This window comes from Lepisma saccharinum, chromosome 16, assembly GCF_977018435.1.
Source record: "Lepisma saccharinum chromosome 16, izLepSacc3.1, whole genome shotgun sequence".
NCBI lineage: Eukaryota > Metazoa > Arthropoda > Insecta > Zygentoma > Lepismatidae > Lepisma > Lepisma saccharinum.
The window spans coordinates 64859557-64877126 of record NC_139244.1 but is presented as its reverse complement, the minus strand read 5'-3'; the positions used below and the strand labels follow the sequence as shown (position 1 = coordinate 64877126).

The window sequence follows — 17570 nt, the reverse complement described above, 5'->3', positions numbered from 1 at the left end:
ACCACAACAACGGAATCCACTTCACAATATACACTTTACACTACAACTACATAATGTACACATACCATTTATGCACTAATTATATGACTATATCATACCTTTGACTACAGAATATGTCGTTGACGACAACCTTGCAAAATATTTTGGGCTTCACCGAAATTTAAACCTCTCGTGCTTTTCTTCCACCTGCACGCAGTGCGACGAAACTCTCTCTGCTGGAGTACCTACCTCAGTCGATTATGCAACACACCACAAATGTGGAAGTTGAGGAGACCAATTGACGGGAAATAGAAATTTCTTTTCTACTAGCTGCACTGGAAAAACTACAAAATGGTATTGCTTCTCTCTGTGTGCCCACATACATACGCAACTCCTATAGCTCTTTTACAGTCTTACGGCATGCGCTCTATATGCTAGCAAGGGAAGCGGGTAGCGGGGAAGCGACCATTCCAGCGCGATAAGAAACGCAGCAGCCTGTAGAACGACGTGCGCCTAGTACTTCCTCCCGCCACGTCGTATCTCTCGGCGTCACCGCTGTTGATGGGTTGGTCTTCAGCGTATTCCCCGCTCCCCACTTCCCTTTCCAGCATGTAGAGCGCCCGCCGAATGAATAGACAAGAGCTATAGCCTCGTCTGGTCTGTTCCTCCCCGTTGCCGTAGTGGTAACATCGTAATGTTACACAATATCTTCGTAATTTCCAGGAAATTAAAAGTTATGCCTTTTATTAAATCTTTGGGAAATTGAAAATATATTTTCTTATTTCAGAAATGTGTCTCACGCCAGAATGTTCATAACAAAAGTAAATTATTATTTGTCATTAAATATATGTGTCACACTGTACGAAATTTTCCTGCCCAACTGCCAGTAGAAAGAAGCCATCTGCAGGAAATGTAAAAACCCATGTCATCAATTTTTATAATCCCTGCATATGAATTATTTCCCCATAGGGACTCTGAAAGTAAGTTAAAAGCTACACCTGTTGGACAGACTCAAGAATGAATGAATTAATGAAATATTGTGAAACAAGTAAATGTGCTGTTTTCACTTTACGTGTTTTCAGTTGAAGCACCTATCTGGTAAAACTTAGGATCTTGCACTGTTCTTCTGTAGCCAGGGGCGTGAGAAGGGATGGCTTACGCACCCCTTACTTTACTTCCGCCTCCCCTTCACCACCTCTTTTTCAAATCCTACGTGTTCAACTTAAAACACGAACTCTTACAGTGTCATAGTACATCATGCCGTCGCATTGAGCACAGAATATTAGGTACTGAAGTGAGACAACTTTTCTTGCCTCTCCCAGGAAATATTCCTCCAGTCGTCCATGTACGATAGGCGATCAGGTTGCTCCGACCCTAACATAGAAGGAATGACTTTATGATTGATTTTTTATTTTGTTATTGTTTAGTGATCCTTTGTATGCTTTCATTCTGAATTGCAAGTCTGAGTAGCGTACAGTTTTCTTTTTACAGGGGTATAACTGAGTGAAGTTGTGTCAATGTGCCAGAATGGAGAAAACTGAGGTGAGAGCGGTGATCAAATATTTTGTGAAGAAGAAGTGGACGGTATCCAAAATTCATGAAGACTTGGTGGATACACTAGGAGACACTGGTCCTTCATACAGTATGGTGAAGAGATGGTGTCGTGAGTTTAATTGTGGGAGAGAGTCGTGTGAGGATGAACATGCAGGTGGAGCACCAAAAACTGTCATGACGACCGAAAACATTAACAAAGTCCACGATATCGTGCTGAAGGATTGTCGAGTCACTATCCGTCATGTTCCTGAGATGTGTGGCCTGGCATATGGCACTGTGCAAAACATAATTACCCAGGAATTGCAAATGAAAGAAATTGCTGCAAGATGGGTCCCTCGAAAACTCACACCAGATCAGAAGCGTACCCGAATGCTCATCAGTCAAGAACTTCTTGACAAGTTACGTGCTGATATAGACGATTTCCTTGCCCGATTTGTAACTATCGATGAAACATGGGTCCATCACTTCAACTCAGAAACAAAATCACAAAGCATGGAGTGGAAACACCCACATTCTCCACCAACGAAGAAGTTCAAGGTGCAAACGTCAGCCAAGAATGTGATGGCCTCAATTTTCTAGGACTGCAAGGGTGTCCTTCTTGTGGACTATCTACAAAGAGGTCAAACCATCACTGGCACATACTACAGTGATCTAATCAAGAAATTACGTGATTCCATCAAGAAAAAGAGGCGTGGGATGTTGACTCGCGGTGTGCTCCTTCGCCAGGACAATGCACCTGTCCACACCTCACGCATTGCGAGGGCCGCTATCGCAGATTCATCGTTCGAATTGTTGCCCCACCCACCCTATTCCCCAGATTTGGTCCCCAGTGATTTCCATTTGTTCAAACATTTGAAGAATGACATTCGTGGGCAAAAATTTTCTGATGATTCTGAGGTGATAAGGGCTGTAGACTCATGGTTGGAGGACCAGTCGGAATATATATTTTATTTTGCAAGGTATCCAGGCGTTGGAGCACCGATGGGTGAAGTGCATTGGAGTTGCAGGGGGTATGTTGAAAAATAAAAAAAAATTGGAACCCTATTGCCGCTCTTTTTATGTTAGGGTCAAAGCAACCTGATCGCCTCTCGTATGTCATTGGCATCCCTGGAACAAGCTGTTCCTTTCAAATTTCCAAACATGCCGTTGTTGTGCTAAAATCAAGCAAATTGATATTATTCTTCAGTTTCATTAGCATATTATCATAGATGCCTGTTGAAAGTTGATTACTATTTAGAGTGACCATACGTGTCGTTTTGACTGGGATAGTCCCGTTTTAGGGGCGTGTTCCGGTCGTCCCGTCGATATTATTATTTAAAAAAAACGCTATTTGTTCCGTTTTATAAAAGTGTAGGAGTTAGCTTGAAAATATTCATGCTTTTAAAAAATGTAGATGGAATATTTAAACTAGTGTCATGGCCATCGAGAATGTTCCAGCAGACTGTTGTATTGTTTTGTGTGTGTTCCGTTATTTGTAGAGCAATGAATAGGCATGGTCAAGAAGCGTACATATAGTTTCAATACGAACCTTCAAGTAGGATTTCAATTCCTGCATCCTTACACAAACTCAAAAGACAAATCTCACCTTGTGGTTGCTAAAGAATAAAGTTTTTCTCACGAAGATAGGTTCTTCTGATGAATACCTCAGGCACTCTTCAACTTCAGTGTAGGAATAAGATCCAACACTATGTATGTCATAGCGAGATTATAACAATTAATACCTCTTGCCAACGAGAGATATTTCATTTGTTGTTTGTGAGGTATCAATTACAGTATGCGATCCATACTTTAATAAATAATATTAATAACAATGCGTTAATAATAAGGATAATTTTATAATTAGGCATAACCGATTTTACACGAGGGGGAAGGGGTAAACTGACCACCTTGGAATGTCCAGTTTTGGGGTCAAAATGTTATTGTCACCCTATTACTATTTGATTTTGTGTCTAAAACATGCATGAATGTTTCATTTCTTCTCTATTTTCAACACCGAACTCCCTAAATTTCATTCCGCACCCCCTCAGCACCCCTAGATGCCGCTGCCGATGTCTGTAGCGTAAACGTTGACCCAAATAGAATAATCGCACGTACTCCATGCAATCTTGTTGTCACTGGAATATTTTTAAAGCAGGTGCCAGTTGGCCAGGTTCTTTTTTTCTTCTTGATGCTGGGTAGGTGGGCATGTTGTTTGTGTGAGTATATATAGGGCAGGGTGGAGCTTGGTCGTCACTTGCATTTCGTTGTTCTAGCACCAGCAACGGGATCATGGCCTTCAAGGTAGGTCACAATCAAAAGTGCATTGGCTGTCATGGTTGTGGCGAACTTACAATTATGCGTCTGAACTGAAGTTAGAATGAGTTGCTCTATTGAAGCGCATAGGAAAGTTATGCATAGATGTTCGTGCATTTTATATCTAGTTCTGGAAAAATCAGTTTCTCTTTAGCCACCACAAGGTGAAAGGACTAGATGTAATCAACTTGTTGCTTACAGTCGTGTATCAGGAATGAGAAACGCTTTCTCGTATGGGCGCACGTAGTGGTTGGATCCCACTCGATTAACCTTACTTTGCATAAAGTGGACTTAAAACATAAAGTCAATCAATCAGTCAGTTTCTCTGCTATATTTTATCGACACCCTAAAAGCACAAAAGATGAACTTGAGTGACCGCTCTATTGCGATCAATACCGCTTCTTTTAATAATCTGTCCTTAATTAGGCGAATTACAGTTTAAGCATTTTGTGGAAATGCAATGAGATAGAAGGAATTATACTTCATTCATTTCAGGTTATCCTTTAGTATGTTTGTGATAACTTATCGACTTTACTTGAATTAATTGCTTTCTGCAGGTTTCAAATTTATCCCAGACATTTGCATTCAGAATTTTCTTTGAACCTACCGTTCTTCGTTTTATCTTGTCACATTCTTCTGAGATAGACACTGCAGTTGTCATGTATGGAAATATATGCAATTCCCTTGTACATTTAATGTCGTTCATCCCCAATGGCGTAGTCTTCGTGTAATCAAGGGGTTTCGGGTTCGATAACCTGTGGAGACCTCGCCATTAGTCTGTTTGTTCATAAATTGGACTAAAAACATGTCCGTTAATGTGTCCTTGATCAGATTGTAGATACCTAGCTTGTATGGTTCCTACATGCCCAAGTAAGATTCTTTATATATGCTAATATAGAGAAAGGCAAATGCAAGCTACTGTTACAAATATAGGCTCTTCGGGATAAGCAAGTAAGTAAAAAAAATTGCAGTTTTACTGCAGCATTTTCTTTTTATTAATAACAGCCATTAGATGCATGATATACATGTTCGATCATCACTGTTTAGAACCTTTATACATGCTTAATATAAAAGTATATTATATTACATATTGAATTTACTTTAATTGATTCATTGTGACTTAATGAAAGCTACAGAAAATCGAGTGTGTGACTTCAGTGCCTTTTCCAGAATACCATAGAAGTCGAAAACGCGGTTACTCTAAAAAGGTAAAGTGCTCCCCAGTGCTTAACACTACGCAATGAAGGCGTATAGGGTAACGCCCCACACTTTCTTGATCCGGTCGTGAGTGGGGGTGATGTGATCAGCATCACGCCCCTGACCGCCTTTACCCCCCCAGGGTTTCCCCCAGGTACCCATGTCATTCGACGCTGGGTGGGCGCCGGAGCCGCTTAGAAAAGTTCCCGGATTTGATCCGGCCGGGGATCGAACCCGGGACCTTGAGCATGGTAGTCAGACGCGTTACCGACTGAGCCACCACTCTACCAAGGTAAAAATAACCCCGGCCAGCTCATGTACAGTCACGCAGAAAACATGCACACTTACACAGCAATAAGAAAGAAGGAGACTTGACTAGTCATTTGTTTTCTACTCTCATTTCCCCTTCGCTTGTGTCCGAACGCCCACGTGTTGACATGTACTTGTAACTTTTGTCAAGAAATCAACTTTGCCTCTGCTTTCGCTGTGTTTTATTTCCCCTCGCGATGATACTCGGAACTGAATAAAATAACGACAATGTGTTGAAGAACGTTACATATTTTGACACCACAATGGTAAACAGCTGATTGTATCGCCCACGCTCGCTTGAAAATTCGACGGCAGCGCCACATCGTGGTTGAGCTGTTTTAATTAGACGTTTCTAGTTCTTTCGATCATTGTTGGAATTATATTTTATATATAGGGCGCTCATTCCTTACTTAATTTCGCTTCAAAAGTGCAAGCTCAAATGCTAGTTTTGATTGTAATTTGATCGCAATTATTACACATGAACGGGCACATGTAAGAGAATGAATTTACTTGTTTTTTAAAAACCTAGCATCCTATACCACCTTACCTCATAAAGATATATTATCGTTAATTTTCCACTTATTGTAATTTTATCGTAAGAAGTGCAGTGTGTAAATAATCATAGATCGAAGAAATGCATCCCTAATTTGAACACGAATACGTTATTGTTAATATTTTTAGAAGCTTTAAACCGAACCGATGAGTTAATGCTCAAATCTACATAAGCACTCAATCTCGAAATGGAAATGAATAAGATGTTGATCTGTGTAGGCGGTTTTTGTCCTCGCAAAACCAAGCATGAGAGTACCATATTGAATGGTGAAGTTTAGATTTGTGGTCATTGATAAGAGTTTCCAGTATGTTGGTCCAACGTTCCGTAGTTATAATTCTCGAAGACAAGGATGATGAAGGAATATTAGACTCCGACATTAGACGCACGATATTTCTTCTATTGAAAAAAAAATATTCAATTTTGGGAGAAGTCAGTAGCTTATATCTCATAAACGCGTGGAGTACAGGGTCATTACAAATGAGCTTCCCGATTTAAGACACAGGTAAATCACGTTAAATGAAACTCGGATACAAAAAAGTTATGTCAATGTAAAGAGTAACTCATAAAGTTTTATTACATTATCTCACAAGTGTTCAATGTAAGCCCCTTTGGTAACTGGACACACATCTAGCCTGAAGTCGATTTCCTGCCAAACACGCTGTATCATATCACGATCGATTTCTGCAATGGAATCTTGCAGATGATGCATGGTCTGTGGAAATGGTGGCTGGTAAACTAACTTTAACAAACAGGAAGAAATCGATCGTGATATGCCACAGCGTGTTTGACAGGAACTCGACTACAGGCTACATGTGTGTCCATTTACCAAAGGGGCTCACATTGAACACTTGTGACGTAATGACGTAATGAGGTAATGAAGTAAAACTTTTTGAGTTACTCTTTACATTGATGCAACCTTTTTGTAACTGAATTTCATTAAACGTGATTTACATGTGTCTGAAATCGGGAATATCATTTGTAATAACCCTGTATAATCCTCTTATTATTCAGATTTGCATGCTCAAAGCCAAATTCCATCTCCATTTCCTTTCCTTGTAATGATTTTATGCTTTCTTGAATAGTTTCTCGTCTTCGCTGCTCTCGTAGCAGTCGCAAAGGCCGGAGTGATCGGCGCCCCAGCCGTAGTGTCAGCTCCAGTTGCTGCCTACGCCGGCCCCGTCGCCAGGGTAGCCGCCCCAGTTGCCGCCTACGCCGCCCCAGTGGCCAAGGCCGTCGCCGTCGACACCGACTACGACCCCAACCCCCAGTACAGCTACGCCTACGACATCCAGGACGCTCTCACCGGAGACTCCAAGGGACAGCAGGAGACCCGCAGCGGAGACGTCGTCCAGGGCAGCTACAGCCTGGTTGAACCCGACGGCACTCGCCGCACTGTTTTCTACACTGCCGATCCAGTCAACGGATTCAACGCCGTCGTCCAGCGTGAACCTGCTGTTGTCGCCAAGGCAGTTGCTTCACCCGTTGCCGTCGCCGCTCCCGCTGTCGCTGCTCTCCGTGCTGCTCCTTTGACTGGCAGGATACTTGGTTAAAATTTTCCAACGATATTTATGTAAATTATGTAAATAAAATGTAGCAACAGTCTTAAATTCCGCAATAGCATTATATCTCAAAGCCTGAACCTTACAATCCTCTAAGAGAACACTGTTAAGCCTAGTTTCCATGTTAATAAAAGCCGGCCCTCGTGGCGGAGTGGTTAGCCCATCGCACTATGACGCCAGGGGTACCGGGTTCGAATCTCGGCATGAGCATGGATGTTTGTGAGTGTCTAATCATCAATTTCATCATGTCATCAATCATCCCCATCTTCGCAAATTAGCCAAAAGTAGCACAAAAGGCGAAGTAAAATAAAGCAAATCAATCAATCAATCAAGTTAATAAAACATTAAAATGCAGACCAAGGCAAATTTTATAGTATAAAATATACACTAAACACGTAACGTTTCCATCATCTAACAGGGTCTTCTTCAGACGAAGATTCAGAATTGATTGTGAATATGATTGTGAATCTTCGTCTGAAGAAGACCCTGTTAGAGGATGGAAACGTTACGTTTTTAGTGTATATTTTTATAATAAATTTTGCCTTGGTCAGCATTTTAATGATGTATGACTGTACACGTGATTATATCCCATCAAGTATTGTATGTTATGCGTGAAACTGCCAACCTCCGTGGCAGAGTGGGTATCACACCTCGCTACGACTCCAGAGGTCCCGGTTTCGAATCCTGGCCTGGGCATGGGTGTTCTTTGTCAGTGCCGTTCATCAATTTCATCATGTCATCTCCCATCTTCATCTTCCCGATTAGCCAAAAGTGGCAGAAAATGGAAATAGATTGATTGATATGCTTTATTTTACTTCGCTCTTTTACCACTTTTGGCTAATTTGCGAAGATGTGGATGAGTGATGATATGCTGAAATTGATGAAATTGAGATGCTAACCACTCCATCACGGGGGCCGTCTAAAATATAGAAAATCAATCAATAAATCAAAACAATAGTGGATTTATGCTCAAACTTGAAGATGAGTATCACGTTTGATCTCAAAATCTCGGAAGTCTACCTGTAACTTTCTTGGCTAATATCTTGATCAATAGAGACGACTGTCGTGTTACAAAAATTTTGAGATAACTTTTACTTATATTTGCAACTCATTTAAACAACTGGCTCCTAGAACAGAGAATCTTATATTCATGAATGGTAACATTAAGATCTTTTTGAGAAATAATATTTTAGAAGGGTTACACAGTTGACCCGTGCACTCAAAAATGTTGCTTCAATTTTCTCATTTATTAAAGTACTTGGTGCGTACTGAAAGTCGTGATCAACTTTATATTTCAGACGTAAATGTTCACGTAGACCAATGCGCTGTATAAGACAGTTAGAACCATCTATTGTGACAACATACACTTGAAAGTGGGGTGATCGGCGCAGTACGTATGCGCATTAGCGAGTAGCGAGTAATGGCTCCGTTTGACACGTCGTTTCGCCAGCTTGCAGTAATTGAATTTCTGTTGAAGGAAGGTGCATCGGCATCAGATATCCACCGCCGATTGCAGGAAGTGTATGGTGATCAGTGTATGGCTGCCAGTAGCATCAGGCGATGGATAAAACATTTTAGAGGTGGAAACACATACATCAGTAATCTCCCTCGCACAGGCCGCCCGAGAACTGCCTCGAACAACAGGAACGTGGCTCGCGTCCAGGAAATCATCCAGGGGAACAGGCGTGTTTCGGTTAGGGAACTTTCACACATTGTTGGAGTAGGGCACAGTGCTATCCAGGAGATGATTGGTGTACTGGGTTACCGGAAAGTGTGTTGCAGATGGGTGCCAAGGGATTTGAATGCGGCACAAAAACGAAACAGAAAAGATGTTTGCACGGAACTTTTGGCGCGGTACCGAGCAGAGGATGGAGGCGAGGGTTTCTTGAAGTGTTTGGTTACTGGAGACGAAACCATTTTCCACCTCTACGAGCATGAGAGTAAACGTCAAAGCCTGGAGTGGCGACATCAAACATCACCAAGAAAGAAGAAACCGAGGACAATGTCATCAGCTGGCAAAGTAATGGGAACTGTCTTCTGGGATTCGGAGGGTGTTCTTCTCGTGGACTTTCTCACTCCAGGGGAAACAATCAATGCTGCTCACTATGTGCGCACTTTGAGAAAACTTCGTCGTGCTATTCGTGAAAAACGTCCTGGCAGGGATAGTGTTATCCTCCAACACGACAACGCCAAGCCGGACACAGCACAGCTAACGAGGGATGAAGTTGCCAGATTTGGGTGGGAACTCCTTCGACATCCTCCAGACAGTCCAGATCTGGCTCCTTCTGACTTTCACTTGTTTTCTTTTCTGAAAGAACACATGCGGGAAAACAGATATGACACCAACAAGGAAATGGAACTTGCCGTTAGGAGAATACTCAGACGTGCCCGAACGGAGTTCTACAACAGAGGAAATTTCAAACTTCCAGAACGTTGGCAAAAATGTGTCGATTTAGATGGTGGTTATGTTGAAGACTAATAAAGGTATGTTCTTTAACAGGCAGGCTTTAGATTCTTTTTTCTACAGTTTACTTCCTTCTTGTAACATGTTGATCACGACTTTCAGTACGCACGATATATACGAGTTTTCCATTTAGATCAGTCTTTATCACAGTGTGATAAAGATATATCAAGGTTGATAGCTCACAGTGTCCTTTTATGTGGCCCATGAAAGTGAGTTATGGTAAATATTGAAGACTGTTATACTTCCCTGCATTTAACACTGTATATCGTTATAAAATGAACGGTTTCCTCACGAAGGAAATTTGAATCCATCGGCCGCACTCGGTGACGTAGTTCTAAAGTAGAAGCGCTAGAATGTCTTACTAAAGGAAATACTTCAAATACTAATAATACATTTTATTTTCTAGTGGATTGGCAAATGAACATTGGCATTGGGTCTTAGTCAATCCGGTTTTAATTTCACGGAACCTAGTATGATGGTTCTGTCGGTCTTTGTAGAATATCTTTGCCAGTGTCCATTTTGTACTCTCCCTCTCGCCGAGAAGTTCTTCTAACCAGAATGCTGCGTATTGAACACAACCCATGGTCACTTGTTGCAACGGCAGGACCCTCCGTTGTGTCGTGTTTGTAATATTATTTTAAGTGTTCGGCATATTCTCGTTGAATGTGCCGATTTTGCTTACCTCCGGCAGACTTTTAACCTTTCCGTTTGTCTGTCTTCCCTGTTGGGTGATGACAACAGTATTTTATCAAATGTTTTTAGTTTCTTGGAAAGAGCTTTTAGTATTTTTCTGACTTTTTAATGTGTTGTGTTTGTCTCGTGCAGGTCTTTTTACAACCTTGCACTTTTTAATTTTCCCAAGAGGCTTTTTACACCCCTTATTTTAACAACTTAAGTCAGCAATTTTGGTAAGGGGATATTTCCCCGAATATATTGAAGGGTGTAGAATGGCCTTAAGTGCCGACGCACCCAAAAAATTTAAATCATTCAATCAAATCCATATTGTACTCTTAATAAGGCACATTGCATTAAAGAGATGAACAGCGACAAAAATTCTAACTATTCGATATTCTAAGCAGTATAATGAATTTTCAAATTTAATTTTAAATTTGTATTGAAAACATGCCCAGCGTCGATTCTCACAAGATCCATGAGGTGAGTAGACTTGTTCCTACTGACAACTTTGCATTCCGATTATCCTCTGTGAATGAAATAAACAATATAGCTGCAATGTTTGTGATGATGTCAGATTTCAAACACAGTTTTAGGCCACACAAGAATTTCCGAAATGAAGGGGAATTAGAACTTTATTGTTTCTTTGCAGTTTATTTCGATGAGTTGACATTGAATGCTACTGCCTACAAAAAAAATATTGTTTAATTAGTCCACTCCGTGGAAATTGACATTGCCTTTGATATTTACAATCTACAGATTGCGGTGTTCGATTACAAGTTTCTGAGAAAAATGTGAAATTTGTGTAGTAGTTCGTTGAATTTGGTAACTGACTACAGTACCCATCGTAGTCCGTCCCCATTCATCTCGCAGGGGCACTCATATTCGCTCTTTAGAGTAGAGCCTGAGTTCTCTCTCATCAATCCATTCCTTACAGGGAAGTCGCCAGTGACCATTTTGAAGCCGAAATAGCCCAGTTAAAATAGAATGACAGGTCAGTCAATTTTCTTTATACCACCTTCAGTTGTTGTTTTTTACCCTGGCAGGAATGCTATGTCTAGTGTGAAAGACCTTTCCAACGCCGTTTGAATCACTTCTATAGGTGCCCTGATTGCCGAAATATTGCAATTTAAAGTTAACAAAATGTTGAAAGAAAACGGTCAAAATCGCACATATCGGAATTACAAATGATATGGATCTACAATTTTGCATATTTTCGTACCTCAGGTGGCCCTTCCAGTATGCCAAATTAAAAATGAATCAAAATATGTGAGGTTGAAAAGTGCCTTTTTATTGATTGATTTCACGTGATTGATTTCATTGGTTGGCACACACCACTTGGCCAGACACTACACCGTACACGGCTCCTGAACGTGGTGCAAACGGTGCAGACACCAAATACACTACATGGCGCCAAGTAGACGAAGTAGACCGCTCTGTGCTTCACTTTGTAACCAACTAGGCGCGAGTTATTTCTTAAATAACTTTAGGTCATCAAAATACGGGCCCTGATTATGACAATACTTCAAATTGGGAAGAAACCTTTTTTTTAAGCACCCTGTGTTGAACAAGGGCGTTACGCAAGAACGCTATTCAAATTTGTGAAAGGAGTTTTTTTCTCCCCGTCCCTCGTAGACTGAGAGGTTATAGAACCGAGATTACACGTTCTAACTCGTATCAATGTTAAGAGAATCGGCTAAAAAAGTGACCTCTATTAAGAGCGTACCAAGACCTTCAAGTTTTTCATTACCGACGAAGGTATTATCTGTACCACCGGTTTCGCGAAACCTTGGACACGGTCACGTGAAAGTAGTTTCAAGCGCTTCGAACACTTGGCTTCTCACAGCAGCTCTTCGTGCTCTCTCTGCATCGGTTTACTTCACTGCAGCTTCGCTTCAATCGATTTGTAGTAAATAATGTGCTTTCCTTCGATCATACCTTGGAGATATTTATTCATCCTGGGTATCTCTTCAATGTAACGAAGAGGTTCCAGGTTCGATCTCAGATGGAACTACATTGCACAGTAGTTCTGATCATGAAGTTGACGCCTCCCGGCCTGAGCATGGGTTTTCTTTGTAAGTGCCCCTTCTTCAATTTCATCATATCATCACTCATCCTCATCGTCGCGATTAGGCAAAAATGGCAGAAAAGCGAAGTAAAATAAAACAAATCAAATCATAAAGTGGACTTAAGACTAAATGAAAACTGAAACATCGAATCAATGATAGCTAATACATCATTTTTTTTATATATTTAGAGAAATACTTTCAAATTTTGCGTCTGTATCTTAACGAGAATCTCTGTAGTAATCTACGAACAGAACATTTTTATAGATTTTGTTGTTGTTATGGATACACATTTCTGGCGTTCATCCTTAGCGTGTTCAGTATGAGAACGGTGTCGATGTGCATTTTGATTGTTTTTGTACTTCTCCATGCTAATCACAACATTGGGAATAAGTGAACTTAAGCAAACCCCAAATAATGGTCCAAATGCTTAAATGGTACTTATTTGGCGAGAGATCTGGTGAGTATCGTGGATACGGAAGAGTCACATAGAATGTGTAGCAAACTGTGTAGTTTTTGCACTGTTGTTGATGCCATGTGGGGCCTCGCTTTGTCGTGAAGCACTAAAACTCCATTTCTGTTGACGAATCTAAGGCTGCTTAACTCGTATTTTTTATGAATTTCATCCATCTTGGGTGCAGTATTTCTCATCATTCATTGTTTCACCAGTTTTCAAGAAGGAATAGTGGAGAATACCAGCAACACGTCACCAAACAGTCACTATTATCTTCCTCGGATGAAGGGTAGGTTTCAACATGTGTTTTGGGGGTCCTACCCGATGACGCAGTGGTAGCGTCGTCGTCTTTTAATCAAGGAGTCCCGGGTTCGATACCCGCTGGAGGCACACAGCGGTTCGGATCCCACTTTCAACTGTAGGTCCAGACCCGATTAGCCTTAGTGTGCATAAAGTGGACTTAAAACACCAAATCAATCAATGTGTTTTGGGACCTCATCTGCATCATGTCATTGTGAAAAGTGGCAACGGTTATCGTGTAATATTCATTTTTCGTCACATGATGCCAGTACTGTGTATAAAAAGGAACGTTTCGGTTCCGGGGGAACAGAGAAAGGCACTTGAGGAACTCACTTATCCGGATCCTTGACTTTTCCAACTTCTTTCAAGTTCTGGGAGATTGCGGAATAATAAACACCACCCAATGTCAACTGTCAAGTCTCTTGCAGTTTGGGTGCCAGCCCCCGTGGAGGAGTGCTTAGCACATAGCTCTACGACGCCAGGGGTCCCGGGTTCGAATTTCGTTCTGGGCATGTGTGTTTGTGAGTGTCCATTCATCAATTTCATCATATCATCACTCATCCCCATCATCGCAATTAGCCAAGAGTGTGGCAGAAAAGCGAAATAAAATAAAACAAATCAAATCAAATCAAATCTTGCAGTTTGGCAAGTGCCCGCAGTTCTTCGTTGACGACGTCCACGCGGATCAAGTTCAAGGGTTCATATCGCCGAATCGGATTTTTTGTACCATCGCTGTATGGTATGTGGCCGCGGTGGCTCAGTCGGTAACGCGTCTGACTACCATGCTCAAGGTCCCGGGTTCGATCCCCGGCCGGTTCAAATCCGGGAACTTTTCTAACGATGGAAGCGGCCCAGGCGCCCACCCAGCGTCGAATTACATGGGTACCTAGGGTAAACCCTGGGGGGGGGGGGTAGGTCAGGGGCGTGATGCTGATCACATCACCCCCACTCACGACCCGATCAAGAAAGTGTGGGGCGTTACCCCCACACCCCCTATACGCCTTCATGGCGTGGTGCTATGCAGAGGGGAGCACTTTACCTTTTTTTTACCATCGCTGTATGGTTTGTTCATTTCCACAAATTCTCTGTTGATGTTCCTGGCTGCCTCTGTTACCTTGTGGTGAAGTTTGAACGTGCGAAGATAAAGTATTTGACTTATGTCCATGATGTGTCTATACGATCAGAAGGAACGCTATCACTCAACTGATTCCTTGCAATATACTGGCATCATCTGGTGGCGTTTGGCAATATCCAACTTGCGTCATTCCGATATCCGACATTTAATGTGCAACGACCTGATAGTTATTCCCTGATTTAATATATACAAAGGAAGTTGCAAAAAAAAATCCCACATAAAATTTACATGATCCAATTCAATTAATTCAGTGATATTCTCTGTCCGAAATGGAAATATTGGTTCATGCTATGTCATAGACCAGCAGCACTACAAATATGAGGTTTACTCTCGTACATAGGATTGGATCTCTACTTTTTCCCATTCTTGATTATAAATAGTCATGTAAAAATACTATTATTAATACTTGTATTCTTAATTTAAATATTTCACTTGGTGTAAGGCTTGTTGTATAAATGAATAATACCAATATTCCACCTAAAAATACTAGAAATAATACGTAGCAATGTCGTGTGGATTTTAAGAATGTTGATACAGTTAGGGAAGCCAGTCGCATTAAACTTCATTTGAAAAATTATGCGCTGTCAATACTTGCACACTGTATCTATCTGTCCCTTTAACCCCAGATCAAATCCTGCCTGTCGAATCTACAGCGTTAAACAATAGGTCTGCGTGACAATGTACTTGGATGTTCGCCAACAATAAGTGTTAATTGCAAATGCGCTTGCTTCCATTTAAGAAACAATCTCTTTTCTGTGGATCGAGAGGAAAGGTTCTCTCAAAGTGACAACACTTGGCTCCTCACCAAACGAATCAAAAATTACGTGAACTATCTAGCCATGTTTTAAGGAACCTAGTCGACCGTTGGCCGTCACACAAGACACACTAAACCTAATATCTAACATAAAAGACTATGAAAGTTATATCGTATAAAGTAATCATTTTGCATGGGTTTTGTATGGGTGTGAACCATGGTTTCTTACGCAAACTGGATTTAGAATTGAGAACTTTGAATATAAAATTGTATCGAATATATTTAAACCTTAAATAAATGAAGCAACAAGTGAGCGAAGAAGGTTACGTAAAGCTGAACTGTCCTACTCATCCTTTGATATAATTAGAATAATTAAATCAAGAAGACTTCGGTGAGCAGGCCGTGTGGCACGCATGAGAGAGGAACGAAAAGTGTGCAGAAATTCTGGTTGTGAAAATTAATGAATAGAAATCTGTAAAAGCCAAGAGGGAGATGAACGTGAAGAAATTTAATGTGAATGGTCAAGAGTGGGATAGGGATAGGGATATTGGAAGACATATGTTGCTACGACAATGAACCTTCAGGTTTATGGATGCTAAAACGTTAGATATATAGACCTTCCCCTGTCAAGCAGACTGAAAGGCACATGAATGATACCAGCATGAATGTAAACTTTATAATATCTTGTATTCAGTTGTACACTATTCTAGATTTTGTATTTTACGTATATTTTGTATACTGTACTCAGCGTGATATGACTTGTAAAGCATTAGTGCAGTGTGTGTGTTTATGCATATGTGAAATGAATACATGTACTTTGTGTTTAATATGTTTATTAATGTTATGTATGTTGTTGCGTGAAAGAAAAGGCTCGGTACCATATAAGACATTAATAAATAGTAATTAATATAAATCTGTACTTGACACAGTAGAGAATAGTTTTCACTTGATTCGTACGCAGTAATTTAGAAGCATAGTAATATCCCCTCTTTCAGTTGGGAAATTTTAGAAAAGCATCTATGCAAGAACTGAAGGTAGTTGTTCTTCTAGCACGTATAGTTGTGATTGGCATGAAGATATTGTTCTACAGAGTAACGTACATTCTTCACATTAAATAGTCGGTTTTAGTACTTAACCCTAGCTTACCTGATGGGGAATGGGGCTGTCAGGCCACCAGTTCTTTTTTTCGATTTTTCAACTGAAAATTTTAATAAAAAATTGAAAATAAATTACGTTGTTTCCTATGGTGTTCTCAAGATTTCTGTATTCCTTTTGTTCATAAAAGCATAAATGTAATGTAAATAGGAGGCAAAATGCACTATAGGTGGGACTATCAGGCTCCATATTTGAATGTGTGTCATTCCAGACTCTCATGCCAGTGACAGTGTACAATTGGTTGGTAATGATGGTATTTTTTTAAAAAATATAATAATTAATAAATAACTGCATATACATAATCAATAGAAAAAACAGTGATTCAGTAACGAAATGGTTTATTGAATTTTAATGATTAAAAGATGTGTGGGCCTGTGAGCCCCCCCAGGTAAGTTTCTCGTACTGCACGGGTAAGCTAGGGTAAATAATCCAATGTTTCCTCCCTTTTTATGACGCTCGCATGTCCTGTATATTTGAAGTGAAACGTTTCAATTAGACACTTCTTTTTTTTTCAAATCTTGAGGTTCGGTTGTGTACGAACGGGCGTTACCGATTGATTGCTAGCGATCTTAGTGTTTCTGCACGTTGTGGTAACCAGTCGACCATTTCGAAACGGCTGACCCACATTCCCAATCATTTCCTGCCACTCATGTAATCGTCCTCAACAATAACTATCTGCCTAGGAGCTATAGCCAAGGGTTTCATTATCCTCCGCGTGTGCTCCCCTGTAGGCAAAGTGGAAGACTGGTAGACACTTCGCACCCAATTGCTAGTCTCCCATGCCGATAGTGCCAATTATCGCAGGGCAGTCAGATCTGTGGAAATAGGTATGTGCAAAGCATCTCGCATATATCGATTGGGTGGAAACACGGCACGTATCTTCAGGCAATTTGCAATTAGAAATTGATCCTAACTGCAAATAATAAAGATTTAACTAAACTAATCAAGGAAGGAACTAAACAAGATTCCCAGAAATACTTTGTACGTTCGTTACATCTTCTCGATGTCCCGTGGGAGCCCAACTACAGGTGGTTAATGTTATTAGGCTATTACATCTAAAATTCTTTTAATGATTTCGCACCCACTTATCAAGACCGCGGTAGCTCAGTAGTTAGGGCGTCTTGACT

The 17570-nt window shown here is 40.8% G+C and overlaps 2 protein-coding genes across 5 annotated transcripts in view; both read left to right on the top strand.

Annotated features, from left to right (window-relative positions):
* The window catches only part of LOC146000511 (neurobeachin-like protein 1), a 723922-nt gene that overhangs the window by 438466 nt on the left and 267886 nt on the right, over nt 1-17570 (top strand). The window lies entirely within an intron of this gene.
* On the top strand, nt 3781-7473 carry LOC146000519 (larval cuticle protein A2B-like). The gene is made up of 2 exons (XM_083138261.1): nt 3781-3813; nt 6967-7473. The coding sequence occupies exons 1-2, from the start codon at nt 3802-3804 to the stop codon at nt 7432-7434; spliced, it is 480 nt and encodes a 159-aa protein (XP_082994387.1). The 5' UTR covers nt 3781-3801; the 3' UTR covers nt 7435-7473.